The following is a 23,753-nucleotide window of genomic DNA, read 5'->3' as shown; positions in this document are numbered from 1 at the left end:
ATAGTTCCTCCTCCTCCCCCTGTGTTAATTGCCCCCTTGGTCTCTATAGTAGTGCCGGTGTAAATGTCTGATTGCGCTGCCCGGAAGCTCCCTTTCACACTGAGTAGCACACATGCTCAGTGTGAAGTTAATGATGCTGCTGGAGGTAAAATACTAAATATCTTCACTTGCACACCTCTTACACTTCCCAAATTTTCAGGGTAGGGAGAGGAGCCCCAGAACTACCTCTATACCAAATTGCAGCCCCCGAGCCCCGCTGGTTCAGGAGATAGATTACAGAAACCTATCTCGGGAACCAGTGGGTCTCGGGGGCTGCAATTTGTCATAGAGGTAGTTCTGGGGGTTCCCTCCCTACCCTGAAAATTTGGGGAGTGTAAGAGGTGTGGGAGCGGAGATATTTAGTATTTTACCACCAGCAGCATCATTCAATAGGAAATGTGGCCGCACAGTCTCCTACTGCGCATGCGGGGCAGCGCAAATCAGCAGGCAGCGTAATCAGACACAACACCGGCCCTGTTGGCCATCCAGAGGCATATAGCACATCTACACATTGCAGGAGGTGCCATTTTGATGGGGGAGGCAGAAACTTGTATATGTGAGTTATCCCAATAGTCTTTGAGTTTGGGGTGGACTTGCGTTTAACCATCATGAAGGAGATGCTGCTACCTTTGATGTTCTTGTAACATTCTCCGCATCCCACAGACACTTGCGACATTTGCATTTCTAATGGACCGGCAACTACACCAAATGTACAGATGAGTGTTTGGTGGATTTTTTTTTTTTTTGAGTTTAATAGAAACCATGTTGTGGAATAACACAAAACAGACAAAACTATTTTGAAGCCTGGCTGGCACTTTGCTTGAAGTTCGGCAAACTGTCAGAGACGGGAATCAAAATCAACTGCAGTGGACTGAGGCTGCTTTCATGCCGGTGGCAAAGGGCCAGGGTTACAGAGTCGTGGGCTGACCACAGTCATACACGATCTGGGTAGGTTTATTGCCCTCGTGAAGATCATAAATGTCGACAGTCAAACCAAGGCTGCAGCCGTGACTTCTGCTCCGGCAAATGCGTTTAATTTAGAAAGGCGGTGTATTATAAAGTAGAGCTATTGTGGACTTAACACAAACTGGAAAGAACTACATCGTGTTTTCCCGGACCTGGAAAGGAAATGTTTAAATTCCTAAGGTGGACACCTTCTGCTGCTGTTGAATGACTGCTGACTCTGTGCCTGATCAGATGGCTATTTTACAATCCTAATCCCTAATCCTAATCCTTGATCCTGATTTGACAAAGAGACAATGGTGTGTCGAAACGGGTCATCATCATCACCCGGCAAATTAGCTGCTCTGCTGAGAGATCAAATTACAGTTGTGATTAGTCACAGATGAGGGGGGGGGGTTAGACAGGCTAGACTCTCTAAATACATACAGGGTGCTTTTCTCTATGTTTTCCTGCTGTCCTATGCAAGAGGTTCAGGTCCACTTTAACTTGTTGCAGGCCTCCTCCTATTGTTGGAAAATGGAGTCTATGGGAAGGAGGACAGGGGAGGCTTACATGAGAGACCCCTTCTAAATATCTGTACAAAAAAGATTTCTTAATTTATTTACGGAGCTTCTTGAAAGTCTGGTCACAAACAGTTTGAGATCTGTTATCAAGCCCAACGCAGGCCTGAAAACACCCCACAGCTCCAATCCAAAAACTGTTTTCACAACTGGAATCCTGCGAGATAACTTCTCCTATGTAAAGTTTGAATGATTCTTCCTACACTTGTAAGTAGAGATAAGCTGATACCAGAGAAATATGTCTGGAGTAAGGAGCTTTGCTTGCTTTGAGGAATAACACCTATTTTCACACCACAATAAGAAAGTTTAATAGGAAGTATATTTGCTGTAATACAATGTAGCTGCACACATAGCTGATAAGAGATCAGCAAAATTACCAGTTTGTGCTTTAAAGTGACAAAAAGTGAGGAAATCAGACTGACTTCATCATATATGTGGAAACGGAAGGTTTGTATACTGTGTATTTATTTATGTGTATTTTAAAGCGAAACACACTGGGTCTAATTTCTTATAGGGAACCCGAGGTGAAAGTGATATGGAGGTTGCCATATTAATTTCCTTTTAACCTGTTAACAGCCACAAACGAGTTATTTCACTTTAAGATAATGCACTGTTTTTGTCATCAGCCGGCAGAACTCGTTGCGCTGTAAATTCTTGGAAGGCTTTGATCTCTCTCTCCAAGCAGAAAACATATAAACTGAAAGCAGAAGTCCTCTGCCATTGTCTCACACTGCCCACTAGTGACAAGTGGCCATAAATGCACACTACAGCAGTACTATTTGGGATTTAGGAAATCTAACAAAGAAGAAATAAATTATTATTTATTATTATTAAATGGGCTCAAATAAAATTGGCCTGGAGCACTTGCTAGCCTCTAAATAAATTGGCTGCTAAAGGGTTAAACAACGCAAGTTTTCCTGGCTGTCCTGCTGATCCTCTGCCTATAACACTTTTAGCCATAGACCCCGAACAAGCATGCAGATCAGGTGATCTGACTCAAATCTGACTGGATTAGCCACATGCTTGTTTCAGGGTTGTGACTCAGACACTACTGCAGACAGAAGACCAACAGGACTTCCAGGCGGCTGGTATTGCTTAAAAGGGAATAAATATGGCAGCCTCCATATCAATCTTGCCTCAAATTCCCTTTAAGCTGAGGGATAGCAAAGTATAATCCTTCTTTTAGTCTGCCACAGTGTTTGAAATAAAAGCTGTGACATTACTGCCCACTGACACAATGACGGGGCCATCCAGTGGATCTATTTGAAATCATGCAGTCAGATATAAAAAAATGTACACTTAAAGGGACACTGTAGGGGGGTCGGGGAAAAATGAGTTGAACTTACCCGGGGCTTCTAACGGTCCCCCACAGACATTCTGTGCCCGCGCAGCCACTCCCCGATGCTCCGGCCCCGCCTCCGGTTCACTTCTGGAATTTCAGACTTTAAAGTCTGAAAACTACTGCGCCTGTGTTGCCATGTACTCAATCCTGCTGATGTCCCCAGGAGCATACAGCGCAGACACCGACCATACTGGGCTTGTGCTATACACTCCTGGTGACATCAGCGGGAGCGAGGACACGGCAACGCAGGCGCAGTGGTTTTCAGACTTTAAAGTCCGAAATTCCAGAAGTGAACCGGAGGCGGGGCCAGAGCATCGGTGAGTAGCTGCGCGGGCACATGATGTCTGCGGGGGACGATTAGAAGCCCCGAGTAAGTTCAACTAATTTTCCCCCGACCCCCTACAGTGTCCCTTTAAGACAAAATGGTGCCCAAGGCAAGGTTGTAGCTTTGCCTCCCCATTATAGTCTTTCTGGTAAGCTAATGTAGGAGAGGGGTCAAAAAAGGTGGTAGCTGGGCCCTTTGGCACTCATCAGGCCCCAGGTAGCTGCCTAGATTGCCTTGTGGATGATTTTGCACTGCAAAGGAGTGGCACTCCCTGAGTGCAAGCTGTACTGGTCAGAAGGATCATTTTGTTACAGCAGGGAGTTTACTTCATGCTTGCTGCCTCCATCTTGTGATGTTGCAGGTTACTGTACTTCATGTGATATTTGGAAAACAAAAGTTTGCTTTCTTAAAACAGAAATTATTTGCGATAATTCAGGTTGGAGTGAACTCCGAGATGTCTCCCACAATGCATCACTGCTGATTATATGCAAATTAACCATTGTTGCCCTTAGAAGCTAAACACACCTCCAGAACTGCTGGAATGCAGTGAAGTGTCAGCGCGTTCATTTGTACAGAGTCATAATAATCCAACATGCATACAGACTGTTTCAGATTGGTTGATCCTCATCTGTGCAGGGCAAGGATTAATTTGGCTCTATGCAGTAGGGCTTGAAACACCGAGAGGTACAGAGTAAGTAGTAGTAAGGGACTACAATGGTCCTAAAAGCCCCCTTACTAAAATACTAAGGAAAACAAAAGTTTGCTTTCTTAAAACAGAAAGAATTTGCGATAATTCAGGTTGGAGTGAGCTTGAGATGTCTCCCAGTGCATCACTGCTGAATATATGCAAATTAACCATTCTACCCTTAGAAGCTAAACACACCTCCAGAACCGCTGGAATGCATTGCTGTGTCAGCTTGTAATGAGTACAGAGTGATAATACTCCAATCAGATGGTGGGCTGATCATCCTGTGTTTCTAATACATTTAAGCATAGACCCTGAACAAGCATGCAGCCGATCAGGTAATCTGACTCAGCTGACGGAGGTTTTACTGCAGTTGTCATTCACTTCCAGGGTTTTGACTCAGACTCTACTTATGCCAGAAGATCAGTAGGACTGCCAGGCAACTGGCATTGTTTACAAGGAGATAAATATGGCAGCCTCCATATCTCTCTCACCTCGGGTTCCCTTTAAATAGAAAACAATCCTGGAAGTAGGCTTTCAGTCCATTGTGGTTAGTTATTGGTTGTTACATTGGTTGGCAAACCCTCAATAAGAAAAAAAAAGGTCTGTGGTCTTTAAAATGCCAATCCTGATGTTTTTTCAGTTATTTGTCAACTGTAGTCTTATTAAGTATTTAGCTAGTGGTTGGAAGAAATGTATTTCCTTGCATTTCCATGAAAACCAAGTACAACGTTGGGGCCAAGATTGTTCTTTATACAAAACAGATTATGATGATTCTTTACACTAGTTTAAGAAGCCATTTATTTTTCCTGGCCTATGCGAATGCATAATTTGTGCATACAGGCCCATATGAGATTAACTTATTCTCCCAAGTTTTCTCCTAGGAGATAATTTTTCATCTTCTCTTCAAAATAACTTTTCATCATTTTACAATCGGAAAAGTACCCAAAAGATGGTGAAAAAGTACTATCAAAATTATTTTGAGTATTTTTTTTTTTTTTAGCTTGCTCGCAGTTAAAGAGAATCTGAAGCCATTTAATTTACCCCTTATTATTGCCCAGTTTTCTTAAGCATTAAGATCAATGCTGATTCGCTGCATCCCCGTGGCAGAACAAGGTATTTATCCACCCGAAATCCCCGGGGCAAAATTCTGAGATTGCAGTAGCTGAGCACAGTAGCTCTGCCTCTAATCCAGTCAAGCTCCGCCTCTCCCCACCGCTCTCAGTCTTCTTTCATTGAGAGGGGTGGGGAGAGGCTGAGATTGGTGGAGATCGACTGGGTTGGATGCAGAACTACAGCACAAAGCCCTGCCTCCTCCGGGCAGCAAAATCCACAACCTGGAAAGTCGTGGAATTTTGCTCTGGGATTTGGGGGGTATAAATACCTCGTTCTGCGCAGGGATGCGGCAAATTAGCTGTGATCTTCATGCTTAAGATAACTGGGCAATAAAAAGAGGTAAGTTAAATGGCTTCAGACTCTCTTTTAAAGGGCATTTTCTGACATATTGTGAAAATATAACCTGGAAGAAAAAGTGACTTGTATATGGGCCTTTGAGCCTCCAGGGAAAAAAAGCTCCAGAAATCATGTCTAATAAAGCTGCAGGTGTGCGTGTCCACCTGTGACCGTGTGTCCCAACACCGTACTGCACGCACCCTACTGCACAGGCGCAGGCCCTCAGGCATGCCCGTGGCTGGGAGCAGGTGTGCGTGTCCACCTGTGTCTGTGCGTGCCAACCCCGTACTGCACGCACCCTACTGCACAGGCGCAGGGCCTCAGGCATGCCCGTGGCTGGGAGCAGGTGTGCGTGTCCACCTGTGTCTGTGCGTGCCAACACCGTACTGCACGCACCCTACTGCACAGGCGCAGGGCCTCAGGCATGCCAGTGGCTGGGAGCAGGTGTGCGTGTCCACCTGTGTCTGTGCGTGCCAACACCGTACTGCACGCACCCTACTGCACAGGCACAGGGCCTCAGGCATGCCAGTGGCTGCGAGCAGGTGTGCGTGTCCACCTGTGTCTGTGCGTGCCAACACCGTACTGCACGCATCCTACTGCACAGGCGCAGGGCCTCAGGCATGCCAGTGGCTGCGAGCAGGTGTGCGTGTCCACCTGTGTCTGTGCGTGCCAACACCGTACTGCACGCATCCTACTGCACAGGCGCAGGGCCTCAGGCATGCCAGTGGCTGCGAGCAGGTGTGCGTGTCCACCTGTGTCTGTGCGTGCCAACACCGTACTGCACGCACCCTACTGCACAGGCGCAGGGCCTCAGGCATGCCCGTGGCTGGGAGCAGGTGTGCGTGTCCACCTGTGTCTGTGCGTGCCAACACCGTACTGCACGCACCCTACTGCACAGGCACAGGGCCTCAGGCATGCCCGTGGCTGGGAGCAGGTGTGCACGTGCGCAGTAGGGAGTCACACAAGACACTGTACAACCTAGCCCCTGTTATGAAACGTGCCTGATGGCTAGTTGTTAACTACTTGGCATCTCTGCTTGGATGAAGGAGCTCCGCCACTAGGAGACTGTTAGATGGCAAAAGGGGCAAAGGTTTTACAAAAATAAAAGCAAAATACCTCTATTTATTAAAAAAACAATACAGTAAATATTTGTAAAAAAAAACATCCTGGGAGCCATCACAGCCCACCAACAGAAGGCTCTGTTGGTGGGCAGAAAAGGGAAAGGGGGGACACACTTGTGTGCTTAGTTGTACGGCCCTGCAGTGAGGCCTTAAAGCTGCAGTGGCCTACTTTGTAAAAAATGGCCTGGTCACTAGAGAGGGGGGGGGGGGGGGGGTTTAAGCCCATGGCCCTTAAAGTAAACCTCCAGACTAAAAATCTACTCAGCGGCACTGAAAAGGCTTGGTGTCTCTTTAACAGTTTCACAGCATCAGAACTTTGTTTTTCTTATCCAAGCCTCATTTTTAGCTGCACAGAAGAAAACAGAAGAAAACTGCCCGGGCATTTCTCCCCTGATGCTGTACAAAGCATGATGGGATTTCTGATGTTCTCCTTGTGCAGTTTTGCCGTACATTTTTTTTTTCAAATTTTGAATTTGAGATTTTAAGACTAGCGCACACAGCTGGGAGGGGTGATCAGGATACAGGACAGTTGGAACTGTGTCTCCTGCTCCCTGTCACCTCCTTTCAGCCAAAAAGATGGCTGCCCCCATGAAAAAGATGGCTGCCCCCATGAAGTCACAAACATTTGCATGTTCTTTTTAAACAGGGTGGGTAAGAGATTATATTACCTATCCATTTTAATTAACATAACTAATGTAATGACAGTATGTTTGTTCAAGCTGAAGTTCCCCTTTAAGTGGTTAATATCTTTGATCTGTAACGCAACACCATATTATTCAGCACTGTACAAAAAATAGTTTGGGTGCAAATTGCAAACTTATATACAATATGGTCCTTATTCAACTCATTTTGTCTCCAATGTTTTCTCCTAGAAGATAATTGTTCATCTTTTGTCCCCCCCCCCCCCCCCAAAAAAAAAGAAAAAAGAAAAAAAAAAGAAAAAGAATCAGCACTCTACTATTAAAATAGTGACAAAAAATAGGTAAAATAAGTACTGTCAACATTATTTTGAGTATTTCCATGCTTTCTGGTGGCTTAAAGCTAATGGGAATCTTTTTTATTTTTGTAAATGAACCAGATACTTACCTAAGGAGAGGGGAGGGTCCTATAAAGCCTTCCCGCTCTTCTTCCGGTGCCCTCGTTGCATCGCTCACTACCCTGTTTAAATCCCTCGCTGCGGGGGACTTTGGAAGTCTTCTGAAGTCGTGAGAGAGCATGATCATTCAGTTACAGAGCGGAGCCACTCATCTTTGGGGGCACTGGGGCTCACCAAAGACTCCCGAAGCCCCATTCAGCGGCGGAAAGCAGTATTTCACCAATTAGGTCAAATACTGCTACCAGGGAGCCAGCGCTGGAATGTGGGGATCGGGAGAAGAGAAGGGAGGCTCTGTAGGACTCAGAGCCTTCCTTCTCCTTAGGTAAATATCTGGTTCATTTTTTTTTATTTATTTACGATTCCCATTTACTTTAAAGGGCATTTTATTCATCAGGTGTAAAATTATCACCTAGGAGAACACTTAGGAGAAAAAGTTCTACTTTGACAGGTGAATGATGGAACACTTGAATGTTTTTTTGTCTCTAAGTGACGGATATTCATGCAAACTAGCTATACTTACACATAATACTATCTGTTCCATTGGCAGGCGGAGTACAGGAAGAGGCGTTATAATGATTTGTGCTGCTACGGTGAAACGTGGACATTGGAGGAAGACTAGAATTGATGTCCGTCGAGGAGTGTGATGGATAGCTCTGAAAAGATGATAAACAGGAGTCATTTTAGGCACTTGTAATACAATGAACCATCTCACAATGACGGACCACTTCTCAAACACTAAACATCCTTTATGTTTTGTCTTGTCTGAATGATTTTCTTCAATTTCTTTGGTATTTTTCAGGTTGTCTTACTGTATCATCCCATTGTGTTCTCAAGTCCAACTAGGCGTCAGCCATAGTGGATGATGCATAACTCTACATTTCAAAACTACCAAACATCTGTCAAATAAATTACAGGGATTTAGTCTTTGAAAAATGTCCCTCTTAAATAAAGTCTAAGATTGATGGCAGTTTAGTTACTTTTTACTGGAAAAATACCACAAAAAATACCCCCCCCCCCCCCAACAAAACTTTAAGGGAACCAAGCACCACTTTTCTTTCCCCTGGTTTCTAATAGCTATAGGAGCTGAGATGTTCCCTCTACCTACTGCCCATTATTTATCCAGGGGAAGGTGTGCAGATAGCATCTGTGACTTCTGTAAACTCTTTGAAGCACAGTGTCCAATCTACTAACCCCCTGCCTTTGTTTTCTCTCTGCTAACATGTGCAATAAAATAATTACATCTGTCCTTATCTGCCTGAAACTTCTTCAGTTGCCCAGGCAGGTCTCGGAAGTAGGAGGAAGTAGGGTAATAAAGGCCTCTGCTAAACTTTGAAATGTAAAAAGAAGAGGTAAAATTAAAGTTTTTTATTTTTTTTTATTTTTTATCAATGAGCCACTTTGTTGGCATACATATTAAACGTGTTATTGAGATGCTCTAGGTGCTAAAAATGGTTCTTGGCTCACTTTAGAATGTATCTCCATTTTTTTTTCATTTTGGGTTGGGAAGTTTCAAAGGTCGGGGGAAGTTTTGAAAAACCGCAGGCGGACGAAAAAAGCTTAAAAAGCCTGCAGTGTGAACAAGCCCTGACTTCAGTTTTCTATATCTTAGAATGTTACTGTTGTCATCAAAACTGGAATAAAAGATTGTGTACTTATATTTAAATGTGATTAAAATGTGATTCTGATCAATATACCAATCTACTTGCAGTACTGATTTCAGTCTAGGTTAAAAAAAAAAACCACTATTGCTAAAAAATGTAAAATTTAAAACACATACTATATATACATACTATACATAAACATTTCTACCAGAGTAAAATGCGCATCAATTACCATGTTTTTAGAACATAAGTCACACTTTTTCTCCCCCCCCCCAAAAAAAATGGGAGATGTATGGGGGGGGGTTGGAGCAGAGGAGAAAACAGGGGGACATAAGGGGAGCCAAGTAGCAGGGATGAGCAGAAATGTACGCATCGTAGTTCGCATCTACGCATCGTAGGTTATGTTTGTAAACTATGCTTACAAACGCCCACTTTGCGTAGTTAACATGTGTATTGCGTAGTTAACTACAAATGCTTTACTTGCGTCTAATTTTCTGCGTGTGATTGTCTGCTTACAAATTTACGCATTGGAAAAGGGAATGTACGCATAGAAGAGTTCCGGGTATAAGCGTTTAGAGAGGAATTAATGCATACAATTTTCTGTATACGGGCATAAGCATCCGCACACACTACGCTTTGCACTACGCGTATTTGCGTATTTTAACGCGTATTCTACGAAATGCATTTGAAATGAATATTTGATTTCTAAGCCGTTTGGCGAAGCGTAATTGCGTAAAACTACGCGTAGTTCCAGCATAGTTACAACCATCCCTGCCAAGGAGGACATGGGGGCAGGACAGGAGGACACATGGAGGACACAATAATTAGGGTAGAATACCTACTCTTATACAACAATGGACGCAGCAGGTTAAGTATAATTATTTTTTCAGTGTTTTTTGCCCTCTAAACCTAGGTTCTTCTTTTAGTCCGAAGAGTCTTATATGTCCAAAATATAAGGTACTTTTTTTCCTATAAGGTACTTTTTTTTAATTACTGTCACTTACAGTAAATAGTTAAAAAGCTGACAGATCTGATTTTGCACCAGCCCATCCCTCATAGGAGATTCTCAGTATTATCAATATTGTTTACAAAAGTATTCCAAGAAAAGGAACTACACAAAGTTGTCAGACAGTTTTTGCACACTATTTTGGCAGCTGGACTGAGCAACTGCAGTTCAGTAAGTTCTTTTGTACATAACTAAATAACTGATAATCCCCCATAAGGAGATGGACTAGTCCAAAACTTGATCTGCGAGATTTTCACTGCCTACTATAAGTGACAGCAACATAAGAAAACAGTAAAGTACATTTTACTCGGGGAGAAATGTACATCAATAGGTATGTATTATACATATTATGATTTTTCACAATAGTTATCCTTTAAAGAGACTCTGAATTAAAAAAAATTGCCCCCGGGGAGTACTCACCTCGGGAGGGGGAAGCCTCTGGATCCTAATGAGGCTTCCCCCGTCCTCCTCCGTCCCACGGGGGTCTCGCTGCAGCCCACGGAAATCACCGCTGACAATTTGTCAGGCTGTGCAATATTTACCTTACCGGCTCCAGCGGGGGCGCTGTTGTGGCTCACAGCACAGAAATAGACGGACATAGCTGATTCCAGTCGGTTCCGCTCTACTGCGCAGATGCAGGCATCTTGTGCCTGCGCAGTATAGCGGACCCGATTGGGATCGGCTACTTCCGTCTATTTTTCCGAGACCAGAGCAGCAACTGCGCCTGCGTTGGAGCCGGGAAGGTAAATATTTACATCCCCGCCATTCCTGGATCTGCAGTGAGACCGCTGTGGGACACAGGAGGACGGGGGAAGCCTCGATAGGATCCAGAGGCTTCCCCCACCCGAGGTGAGTACCTCCCAGGGGCATATTTTTTAAAACAAGATTCTCTTTAAGATATTGACAAGTCACTCCCAGAGTTAGAAGTGACTTGTGGGAATCCTATGTTCGTAGTTTGTAGCTGCTGACATGCTTACCTTTACATTAAAGCGGAAGCCCAATGCAATTACATTTTTCACCTGAGTTATCTCCTAGAACATACATGTCAAACTCCGGCCCGTGGGCCAAATATGGCCTTCGGAGTCATCAGATTTGGCCCTCAGGTGGCTTCCCCACTTTACAATATGTTTGGCCCTCTTAAGACCACCAGAGAAGCTATATTGGAGGATAAGCCCTAGATCACCAAGGAAGCCATATTTGAGGGGGGGGGCAGGACTAAATACCAGGGAACTGTATAGGGGAGGGAAGTGGTCCACTAGACACCAGGGAATTGTATGGGGAGGGAGGACCACTAAGCAACATGTAACTGAATAGGGATGGAGGGGGGCTTTTAGACACCAGGGAACTTTACAAGGGAGAGAAGTGTCCACTAGACATTGAAGTCGGCCCATGACTTGGTCCCAGAACTCAATTTTGGCCCACTTTGTATTTGAGTTCGACACCCCTGTCCTAGCAGATCATTTTTCATCTTCTCTTTAAGGTACATTTTCAGCATTTTACAATTGAAAAAGTAACCAAAAGTTGGTGAAAAAGTACTATCAAATTTATTTTGAGTATTGTCTTGCTTGCTGGCGGCTTAAAAGGCATTTTATGACAGGTTGTGAAAATATCACCCGGGAGAAAACGCAGGAGAAAAAGCTGATTGCATGTGGGCCCTGAACTCAGAACTTCCTCTCTGCTCTAAAATATACGCAACAGCATAATAACCTTTAAACAAAAAACATTGCATCGTTACAGCTGATACAAATCCTACTTCGTGCTGTCATGGAAGCAGACATATTGTTAACATCCTGTGCTTTCAAATGAGCTTATCTGCAGTGGCAGTCAGCTGACACGGGGAGAGATCAAATTACAGCTTGTGATTAGCCACGGTTGGGGCTCGTTCACACTAAGGGCATTTTTGTCCTTTTTTCAAGCGCAGGCGATTTTCAAAATCGCCCCCAAAAAGCTTGTGCAAATCCCTATGAGAGAGTTCACATCTGAACGGTTTGTTTCCGATCTGCTCAGCAAAGCGGTGCCGGTACCATTTTTGGGGCGATTTTGCCTCAATGGAAGGTAGAGGAAAAACACGAAACGCTCACAAAATCGCTTTTTGCATCAATTGCATTTGCATTATTAAGAATAGATACATTGTATTTATTAATTTCCGGATCAAAGAGTTCACTTCCTGACTTGCGTCAGGGAGTGAAAAAAACACAATCGCTCTGAAAAAGTGCTTATTAAAAGTGCTTTACAAAAACCGCAGCGCCCACCCGAGTGCCGGGAGGAGAAAGAAAATCGCCAACCAAATCGAAAATTGCTGGCATCAACGATTTCGATTATAGATGTGAACGAGGCCTCAAGGGGGAATTAGACAGGCTAAACTCTCTAAATATACAGGGTGCATTTCTCAGTGTTTTGGAGTGCAGATGGAAGGGGAGAGGGAACATAAATTGCAAGCAGAGACCAGCACACACTACAGCTAATTTACTGTCAGTGTAGGAAAAAGCTTATACTTAATAAACATTAGGTGACATGCCAATGTTTTTAAATGGAATTTAAAAATCAATAAAGCAAGCAAAGCCTCATGATAAATACCTGCAGTACCGTTTCTTTTTTAAATAATGGTTCCCTGCAAGCACTGCAAAGAGCTATCAAATGATGCATGTCAAGAAAAATTGCCTATTTTAACCCATGTGAAAGATGCACGTCCTTACCAAACGGTCATGTGGATGTATGTTGCAGTAGCTGCTTGACTGTGGAATATGAGAAGAGTTGCCCAGCATCCCCCCATAACTGGCTTGGTTCATTCCACTCGAACTCCAGGGATCGCTGCTGTGGTGACCATCTGAAATAAACAAAAAATACGTAATTTAATGCAAGATGCAAGACTGTATCTTGGGCAGCACGGTGGCGTAGAGGTTGGCGCTCTCGCCTTGCAGCACTGGGTCCCTGGATCCAATCCCTATCTGCACAGAGTTTGTATGTTCTTCCCATGTCTTTGTGGGTTTCCTCCAGGCACTCTGGTTTCCTCCCACATTTCAAGAACATACAGATAAATTAATTGGCTTCCCCTTAAATTGGCCCTACACTACGATACATACACTATACGCTACATACATAGTCATAAGACTATGGTAGGGATTACATTGTGAGTCCCTCTGAGGGACAGTTAAGTGACATGACAATATACTCTGTACAGTGCTGCGGAAGATGTCAATCCTATTTAAATAATAATAATGATCTTGTTAGCACACAGTGAACATAACCTTCCAGTGTCGGACTAGGAGGTGGAAAAACTGAGGATATCCACCTGCTGGCCAAGCAGCAGTAACCCTGTGGTATCACTCCCAATAGAAACTTGCAGCAAGTCCTCACTGTGAGCAGCAACACCTGATTACTTCTGCTTGGCCAACAGCTGGATTTCCTCAGCTTTTCCAGCTCCCAGTCCGACACTGTAGCATTCATAAGATCCTCTAAAGGCTCATACACACATCAGACTATAGTCTTTGGAAAATGAAAGATCACAGACCAATCTTACCACCCTTCATGTAGTATGAGAGCCATACCTACACAGTCTATTCTATGGAGCTGAACTCCACATCAGAAAAAAATCTTTGCTAGATGCTGCACACACAGATGCTTTACAGACACAAAAGATCAGTATCTGCAAAAGATCTGTTCCTGCCAAAAATCCATTCCTGCAAATTGCAATGATAGTCTATGAGATCTGCAGATCATCATACACACATGATTTAACTGACATTCATCTGCAGATCAGATCCACCAGGATGGATTTTCAGATCTGCAGATGATTGCTTGATCTGCAGATGAATGTCAGTTAATTCATGTGTGTATGATGATCTGCAGATCTCATAGACTATGATTGCAATTTGCAGGAATGGATTTTTGTCAGGAACAGATCTTTTGCAGATACTGATCTTTTGTGTCTGTACAGCATCTGTGTGTGCAGCATCTTGCAAAGATTTTTTTATGATGTGGAGTTCAGCTCCATAGAATAGACTGTGTAGGTATGGCTCTCATACTACATGAAGGGTGGTAAGATTGGTCTGTGATCTTTCATTTTCCAAAGACCATAGTCTGATGTGTGTATGAGCCTTAAGGCAGGGGTGTCCAACCTTTTTAGGTCAAGGGCCAATCGAAGTTCTTGAGTGTGCCAGGGGGCCGAACTAGCAAAATTAAACACAATTTTTGCTGAGTGCAGTAAGGTACAATATGCCTGTGACATTTTGTCAAATAAAACATTTCCACAAGAAATAACCCATATCTCGTGTGCAGTTAGCACAGTGGCAGCTGCTAATCAGTGGCTGTTACTGCTGCTGGCATAGTTGCGGCTGCTAATCAGTGGCTGTTACTGCTGCTGGCATAGTGGAAGCTGCTAATCAGTGGCTGTTACTGCTGCTGGCACAGTGGCAGCTGCAGCTGCTAATCAGTGGCTGTTACTGCTGCTGGCACAGTGGCGGCTGCTAATCAGTGGCTGTTACTGCTGCTGGCATAGTGGCAGCTGCTAATCAGTGGCTGTTACTGCTGCTGGCATAGTGGCTGCTGCTAATCAGTGGCTGTTACTGCTGCTGGCATAGTGGCGGCTGCTAATCAGTGGCTGTTACTGCTGCTGGCACAGTGGCAGCTGCTAATCAGTGGCTGTTACTGCTGCTGGCCCAGTGGCTGCTGCTAATCAGTGGCTGTTACTGCTGCTGGTACAGTGGCAGCTGCTAATCAGTGGCTGTTACTGCTGCTGGCACAGTGGCGGCTGCTAATCAGTGGCTGTTACTGCTGCTGGCATAGTGGCTGCTGCTAATCAGTGGCTGTTACTGCTGCTGGCATAGTGGCGGCTGCTAATCAGTGGCTGTTACTGCTGCTGGCACAGTGGCAGCTGCTAATCAGTGGCTGTTACTGCTGCTGGCCCAGTGGCTGCTGCTAATCAGTGGCTGTTACTGCTGCTGGTACAGTGGCAGCTGCTAATCAGTGGCTGTTACTGCTGCTGGCACAGTGGCGGCTGCTAATCAGCGCCTGTTACTGCTGCTGGCACAGTGGCAGCTGCTAATCAGTGGCTGTTACTGATGCTGGCATAGTGGCGGCTGCTAATCAGTGGCTGTTACTGCTGCTGGCACAGTGGAAGCTGCTAATCAGTGGCTGTTACTGCTGCTGGCACAGTGGCAGCTGCTAATCAGTGGCTGTTACTGCTGCTGGCACAGTGGCGGCTGCTAATCAGTGGCTGTTACTGCTGCTGGCACAGTGGCGGCTGCTAATCAGTGGCTGTTAGTGCTGCTGGCACAGTGGCAGCTGCTAATCAGTGGCTGTCACTGCTGCTGGCACATTGGCAACTGCTAATCAGTGGCTGTTACTGCTGCTGGCATACTGGCAGCTGCTAATCAGTGGCTGTTACTGCTGCTGGCATACTGGCAGCTGCTAATCAGTGGCTGTTACTGCTGCTGGCACAGTGGCGGCTGCTAATCAGTGACTGTTACTGCTACTGGCACAGTGGCGGCTGCTAATCAGTGGCTGTTACTGGTTCTGGCACAGTGGCGGCTGCTAATCAGTGACTGTTACTGCTGCTAGCATAGTGGCGCCTTCTAATCAGTGGCTGTTACTGCTGCTGACACAGTGGCAGCTGCTAATCAGGGGCCGTTACTGCTATTGGCACAGTGGCAGCTGCTAATCAGTGGCTGTTACTGTTGCAGGCCTATGCATGCTGCACTGCAGCTATGGCCTGTGGCCCTGCATAGAACTAACAACTGTAGAGAGCTTTGGGGGCCGCCAGAAAACACTCGGGGGGCTGCATATGGCCTCCGGGACGGACTCTGGACATGCCTGCTTTAAGGGTAGTAACAATGCAAGAAAATTCAGCACTACAAGTGATTTTTTCAACATTAAATCAATGCTACAACATATCCAAACAATCCAACATTGTGAGCCATTGTAATATCGCCTTGTCAAGGAATCAGAGGCAGGAATATGTTTAAGTATGTGTATTGTTGGATATAGTGGTGGAATCAAACACCTACAGTCTTATCACCCAACAAGCATTTGACTTTACCATAGGATTGCATAGCTAACCCTGAACATTCAAACCCTTTGAGGGTAGTGGCTAAAAATGTATTTCTATGTTTCCTGCTAGTGACCAGGGTATTTATGCACTAGCTTCTGGTAAAATAATATATGCACACACTCCGCACAGCAATTTAACCCGTTAGTACCTTCAATAGAGTTATCTCGTTTGAGATAAGTGTACTGATTTTGACCTCAGTGGCAGAACTCGTTGTGCTGTAAATTCTTGGAATGCTTTGATCTCTACTAGCAGAAAATATAGAAACTGAAAGCATAGGTCCTCTGTTATTGTCTCACGCTGCCCCCTAGTGACAAATGGCCGTAAATATAAATTACAGCAATACTAATTAGAAGCTAGAAAATCTAACAAAGAAGAAATAAAAAATGTGCTAAAATAAACTGGCCTAGAGCACTTGCAAGCCTCTAAATAAATTGGACGCTAAAGGGTAAACCAGTATTGACGCAAGTGGCATAGCAATTATAGCGCACATCGCAAGGTTCATGAAATGTAGGCAATACACACATTGCTTCTATGATGTGCATTGCACTAATATGCTACTTCTATACATGCACTCTTCCTTAAGGCTGCTTTCACAGTGGGATGTTACAGGCGCACGTTAGAGCAGCCTGTAACGCAGCCCATCGCACAGTAATGACATTATCAATGGGCTGTTCACAGAGCCCACGTTGCCACGTTGCCACGTTGCGTTACACGCTGCACGTTCTATGAAAGTGCAGCATGCTGTGCGTTATACGCGGTTTTAGCTGCATTAGACTGTTTGCACATGCTCAGTAATGTTGTTTTATTGTTTTTTTGAGTGCAGGAGAGGAGGAGGGGAGAGTCCACTATTTTGCCTAGCCACATGGCTAATTAATATTCACTGCACTGCAATGTCGGTTCTCTTCCTGCTAGCAATGATTCATATGAATCATTTTCTGCCTGCTAGCAATGATTCATATGAATCATTCTCTGCCTGCTAGCAATGATTCATATGAATCATTCTCAGTTCCCTGCCTGCTAGCAATGATTCATATGAATCAATCTCGGTCCCTGTCTGCTAACAAGGATTCATATGAATCATTCTCGTTTCCCTGCCTACTAGCAATGATTCATATGAATCATTCTCGGTTCCCTGCCTGTTAACAATGATTCATATGAATCATTCTCGGTTCCCTGCCTGCTAGCAATGATTCACATGAATCATTGCTGATTCTATCGAACGAAAACGGTGCACCAAGAGCCGCATAACGTGGCTCTATGTAGCGTCCACCTTTAGCACCACCATGCGTTGCGTTAGGGGAACGTTATGCGACCTTAACGGCCCCTGCAACCCAACGTCCCACTGTGTAAGAGCCCTAAAGGACACCTGAACTGAGGTGGCTATAGAGGCCGCCATATTGATTTCCTTTTAAACAATGCAAACTGCCTGGCGTAGAGTGCCTGGAATGCCATCCAAACAAATTAGATATGAGACGATCACGATTTTTAAAAAAAAATGCAGTTCAGATGGGAATTTTATTTATTTTATATTTAATTGGGACCCCTGCCTTACTGACGCATTGGAATCGTTTTGCTAATAAATGACACTTGCACAAACCGCAGGGAGTTCCTGTTTGTTCGGTGCAGGGAGTGTTAGATGTACATTTTACTGCCTGCAGCTTCGTGTTTAGACTCGTACGTCAGGGTGCTTTTGGTTGCTTTTAAGCCACCCTTTCTAATGGAAAATGCATGCATAAATTGTGTTCTGTGGCAATGCTCTTATTTAGCATGTGTTTCATGTTCTGCGTTCATACTGTTTTTTGTTTTTTTTGTTTATCTTTTTTCATTCTTTTTTTCTTTATTATTAAAAAAAAATCAGATTCTGTGTTGAAAGTGTACACAAGCAGAAGCTTGGGGCAAAAAGGGAATACTTACCTAGGAAGAGGAAAGTGATGATATTAAACAGAGGAGCCAGAAATGGATTAAAACAATTACAAACTATTTAAAAAGGTAGAGATGGACTTACCTATCCAAGAAGACGCAAACAGTCTGTATTCAGTAAAAGTTCTTTAATCATAAACAGGGCCGGATTTCTACTCTTTACTGCCCAAGGCCAATGTCACCAGCCGCCCCCTTTCAGTATAGGTAGCGAGATGACCCCTCCACCTTTCCTCTAGTATAGGTAGACAGATGACTCCTATACCATTCCCTCCAGTATAGGTAGCCAGATGACCCAACTCCCCTTCCCTCTAGTATAAGTAGCCTGATGACCCCTTCCCCTCCTCCAATATAGGTAGCCTGATGACTACCTTAATTGCTCCCTTTCCCACTCCCCCTCTTTCAGTACAGCTCGCCTCCACACTGCAGCAGCCACCGGTGTCAATCACTTATCTGCTCCTCTCCGGTGCAGAAGCTTCCACTCCATCTCCAATGCTGTCCAAGTCTGCAGCTGCCCTCCTAAATGCCAACGTGCACAGAGAGCAAGGTGGTCTCTGCACAGATGACTGGCAGCAGGGAGATCAGGTGCTCGCCTGATCTCCTGCATTACAGCATTTGCAAGCTTGCAAATGCTGCACCAGTTTAGCTTGCTGGTTTGGTGCCCTTGCTCCTGTGGTGCCCTAGGCCATGGCCTAGGAGGCCTTGGCCTTAATCCGGCCCTGATCATAAAACTTCAAAATCTTTCAATGCGTTTCTTGAGATTCAACCTGCTTCTTCGGGCAATAAAACCGGAGTTACTGTGTACTGATCTCTGCAGATATAAGCACCTCCATCATGGATGAATGGGGTTGAGAAACACGTTGCAAGATTTTGGAGTTTTATGATTAAAGAACTGTTACTGAATAGAGACTATTTGGGTCTACTTGGGGAGGCAAGTCCACCTCTAGCCCTCTTTTTAAACCGTTTTTTTAAAATAATTTTTTATCCTGTTCTGGCACCTCATATCCTCACATCGTCCACCCTTGGTGTAGGGGTGTTATCCCCATTTCTTTTTTTCTACAGAGAGAGACTTATTAACCCCAGTGGGGTCGGGTTTAGTTTCTCCACCTACCCATTCACTGGTTTCTTGAGTGGCAACCTACCTTTGTGAGTAACATTTCTACCTATATAGGACTTTATTCAATATACCAACTTACTACACTATTTTGGGTTCTCACTTTTGTCTCTTTGTATCCTTAAGAAGAGGGAAGCCTGTGGATCCTGTAGAGCAGAGCTCCCCAACCCTGTCCTCAAGTACCACCAACAGTACGTTTTGCAGGAAACCACAAACATGCACAGGTGGGGTCATCAGTGTCTCAGTAGAGCTGATTAATTACCTCTGTGGATTTCCACAAAACATGCCCTGTTGGTGGTACGTGAAGACAGGGTTGGGAAACACTGCTGTAGAGGCTTCCAACTGCGTCCTCCATTCCCTGGTTAGCGCTCGAGGACTCCCCCAAAGGTTTCCGACCGCAGATTGTGTTGGCGATCACATTGAATAACATCAGTACTTAGCGTTTCAAGCCTTGTACACACACTAGATGGTTCTTGGCTGAGGTGGCTATTGAAGGTTCTGTCCTCCTCCATAGCAACAGAGAGCATCGCTAGTCTGCGAACTGTCACCTGAGTGATATAGTCCCGATCCCGAAAGGTGACAGTAATTGCGTGTGTGTACGCACCTTTACTTTCTGTGACTAGTTGCAGCAACTAATCTGAAGTGTTTCATGGCTCATTAAAGCCAGATTGTCAGCCACAACATCAAATTCCATTTACCTACTGCTCTGTGTTTATTATGCAGTCTACAACCAGACCCTGCATTGCAAGCATTCCAATATAATCATAAATGTTTCTGCTGTAATGAATCTTATCTCAGTCAGCCAGGCTCTATTCTGGTACATTGCCAAGGAGAGGAAAGCTTGTTATCTCCCCTCCCACATTCCTGCTCTTCACTGATTGGCTGGAAGACAGTTCAGTGGGACGCTAGGCTGAGAAGGAAAATACACTTCACCCCTCTGCAGAACTGCTGAAATATGATCTATGCTGCGCTCACAAAGCAAGCTAGATATGACAGTGCAATTTCTAGGAGAAAAAGAAAAGTAAGGGAGGAAATGACATCAGGATTGGCTTCAGTCAAAGGCAGTAAAGATGGAAAATGCCTGGAACAGTTTTCTCTTTATTTACTATATCAAATTCACTGAAATCAAAATGTGGACAGTACAATACACATGTTGTGTAAGTAGAGCAAGTATTTATATAATTTATATACATATTTATTCATTTTTTTTCCTGGGATAGTATGGCTATCCCTGCTGCTTTAAGGTACCGTCTCAGAATTAGTGCTATGATTAAAAACAGCTAAAAAAAAAAAACCCTGTTCACGAAAGGGTGAAATAAAAACCCCGCCAGTGCCGGCCTAACCTGCTTCTAAGACAGCAAATCGATTTCTCCAAAACTCCATGTGCACTTATAATCAAATAATGAGGTGTGGGGAAAGCCTGGAGAGCTCTGCGTAATGTGATTATGGTCTGGCAAGCAAATCACAGGCCCTGATGCAGAAAAACTTAGTTTTTCCACAATCTAGCCTGCAACTTGCCTTTAATAATATGGAGTGCAGCCTAATTTCCGGCAATACAGCTGCAACTCTTGCCACACGGCCTGCGGTCTGCCATATATCTGAAACTCCAGTGCCAGTTAGATGGAGAGACAGGCTGAAGTCCATAGAATCAAAAGTCAGTTGCAAGCGATGTTGGCGTTGCCGAAAACCAAGTTATTCAGCATTATCGTCTGTAATTTGTATACCCAAAATGAGAAATCAAACCCACATTCTCCCCATGTCAGCAAGAGCTTTCTCCAGGCACGTCAGTTTCCTCCCACACCCCAAAAGCATGCAGTTAATATGTTCCCCCCAAAGGCAGAGGAGAGGAGCGGGACAGTTTGCCAATGATTGCCACTATTCAGGCCTGACTTTATCCCACAGGAGCCTATAGGCACAGATATCCTGGCACCTTAGACTTTCAAGGCCCTTCAAGGACCTGCAAACCCCACCAATCTGCACCACAAGTGTGTTGGCTGGCCTAGCTGTCACTTCTCCCTTATGTCCCTTGCCCGTCATAGGGAGCTTCAGGTGTCCCTTAATATTGAGGGCACACCTGGCTACCTAATACGAAGTAGCCAGAGGTGCCCCCAAGTATTACGTAGGTGAGTAACCTCTTATTTACACTCTCATCAAGACTCTGTATAGGAAAGGAGGTAAGGAGGCGCTCGGGAAGGGGAGTGAGAAACCTTTCCATTATCAGGCGTCTGTAGGCACGTGCCTACAGTGCCTTATGGTAAATCCGGCCCTGCCACTATTCAAAGCATGCATAAAGGTGATCATTACCAGAACAGCATTATTGAAGAGTTAATACTGCCATTGAGGGAGGGCCCCAAGTGGGCCTATCTGATCCAAGGGCCCTGGTGCGGTAGCAAGCTCTGCATTCCCTGTTGCTATGCCACTGACTGTGACTATGGTAGGGATTATATTGTGATCTCCTGTAAGGACAGACAGTGACATGACTATGTACTCCGTAAAGTGCTGCAGGAGATGTCAGTGCAATATAAGTACATACAGTAATAATAATATAGTAGGGCATTAGACTGTGAGCTCCTGTAAGGACAGTCAGTGACATGACTATGTAGTCCGTAAAGTGCTGCAGGAGATGTCCGCATTTTATAAAGATACAATGATAATAATGATTGATAATATTGCTTTCCCTGCTGGCGACATACAGTAGTAGAAAGGCCAGTTGCAGGCAATAATAGAAAAGCAAACTGCAGTCCATAATTAGAGTTGTTTATGTTTTGCAGTTTTCAAGCAGAACAATGCGGTCAGTTTGGTCGGGTGACAGATTTGTGATTTGCCGGTCATGAACATGTGTCACTTCTGTCTCTTGTGTTGGGTAACATAGGAAGTGATTGCAGCAAATCAGAGCCTCAAAGCCTTGTGCACACGTACAAGGACTGAGCTCTGATTGGTCCACAGGCAGTATTGGACCAGCAATCACAGAATGCGGAGGTTTACCTCAGAATACTGAAAAATTCTGCAGCCTGTGATTGGTCCATGGCTTCCGACTCGGAAGTGTTTGGCTAATCAGAGAATTTGGTAGTGTATCAAGGATGTCCGCATAATAGCAGACATCTGTAAAATATCGGATTCCGCAAAACAACTTTTTTTTTAGTTACACTTTATTAACAAAAATGACAACAAAAAATCCTTTCTGCGAAATTTGGTATCGGAAATTCAGATTTCTGTGAATCTGCGGAAATTCGCGGAATCCATATTCAGTCTTTTTGGCAATCGGAATTTCCTTGGAATTGGAAATCAGCATGTCCAAACAGCAATAGTATCGGCTATTCATTGGCCTAAATTCACTGAGCTTTATCAAACACTTTATCAAACGTTTGATAATTTACCTCATGGGTAAAATCTCATTTTGAATTCACTAAGGTGTTATATATTTATCAACAACAACAACAACAACAAATAACATTTGTAAAGCGCTTTTCTCCCGTAGGACTCAAAGCGTATAAGCATGGCTCAGACCAATTATTGGTTGATTGGTAAATCGTGGTACAGGGGAAGAATTCTATAAGTCCGTAAATGCCAGGCTAAACAGGTGGATTTTCAGTCTGGATCTGAATAACTCCAGGGATGAGGCTGTCTTTACTAGGTGTGGTAGGGAGTTCCAAAGAGTAGGGGCAGCATGACAGAAGGCTCTGTCTCCAGAGGTTTTGGGGTGCACTCTGGGGGTGACCAAGTTTATGGATTCTGCTGATCTGAGGTTGTGAGAGGTGTGGTGCAGCTTCAACAAGTCCTTCATGTATCCAGGGCCCAAGTTGTGCAGTGATTTGAATGTCAGCAATGAAACATTCAATAAATCTATAACACCTTAGTGAGTTCAAAGTTGGATTTTACCCATGAGGTAAATTATCAAACGTTTGATAAAGTGTTTGATAAAGCTTAGTGAATTGAAGCCATTGGGATGAAGTTCAATTATGGGTTAAAGTTCCTCTTTAATTCCAGCCCACCAGCAATGTCTTCTAAATAATGGATAATGAGAACAAAGGGAGTAAGAAGAATTGATAAAACTAAGCCACACAATTATTAAAAAGAAAAAAAGGAGGTAGTTTACCTCAAGAATGACAATCTCATACAAAAAAAGATTTTTTTTTATGCTCAGGCAACACATTTTCTGGGTCTGTGTTCACTTCCTTGCAGCCAAAACAATGAGTGCCTCTGAGAGAGTTTTAACCTCACATTTTTTCTTTACCTCACATCTACCCTACCCCGTTTGGAGGGCTGCATTTGGCCGCATGTGGTTTCGACCATTGTGAAGGTCATTTATTTTTAGCAACACAGTAACCAAGCAGCTCAGGGTGACCCATAACCACAAGGAGAGTATAGGGGACTAAAAAATACCAAAGAATGCCCTCCTACTAAAAAAGCAATGCTTAGCTCGATCGAACCCATCCAGCCTGTGTTGGACACCTGAGTGGAGTCGGGTTATACATCTCCACCT

General features: G+C 44.3%; 1 protein-coding gene across 21 annotated transcripts in view; it reads right to left on the bottom strand.

Annotated features, from left to right (window-relative positions):
- Positions 1 to 23,753, bottom strand: part of TCF4 (transcription factor 4) — a 578,937-nt gene that overhangs the window by 81,349 nt on the left and 473,835 nt on the right. For all 21 annotated transcript variants that reach the window (XM_068251303.1, XM_068251305.1, XM_068251312.1 and 18 more), the window contains 2 exons: positions 12,887 to 13,017; positions 8,104 to 8,236 (listed from right to left, as the gene is read on the bottom strand). In XM_068251303.1, the coding sequence (XP_068107404.1) occupies positions 8,104 to 8,236; positions 12,887 to 13,017 (264 nt within the window). The remainder of the gene's footprint in view (positions 1 to 8,103; positions 8,237 to 12,886; positions 13,018 to 23,753) is intronic.

The sequence above is a fragment of the Hyperolius riggenbachi genome, chromosome 1 (assembly GCF_040937935.1).
Source record: "Hyperolius riggenbachi isolate aHypRig1 chromosome 1, aHypRig1.pri, whole genome shotgun sequence".
Classification (NCBI taxonomy): Eukaryota; Metazoa; Chordata; class Amphibia; order Anura; family Hyperoliidae; genus Hyperolius; species Hyperolius riggenbachi.
Note: the sequence above shows the minus strand (reverse complement) of the source record. Positions and strands in the feature narration are given on the sequence as shown.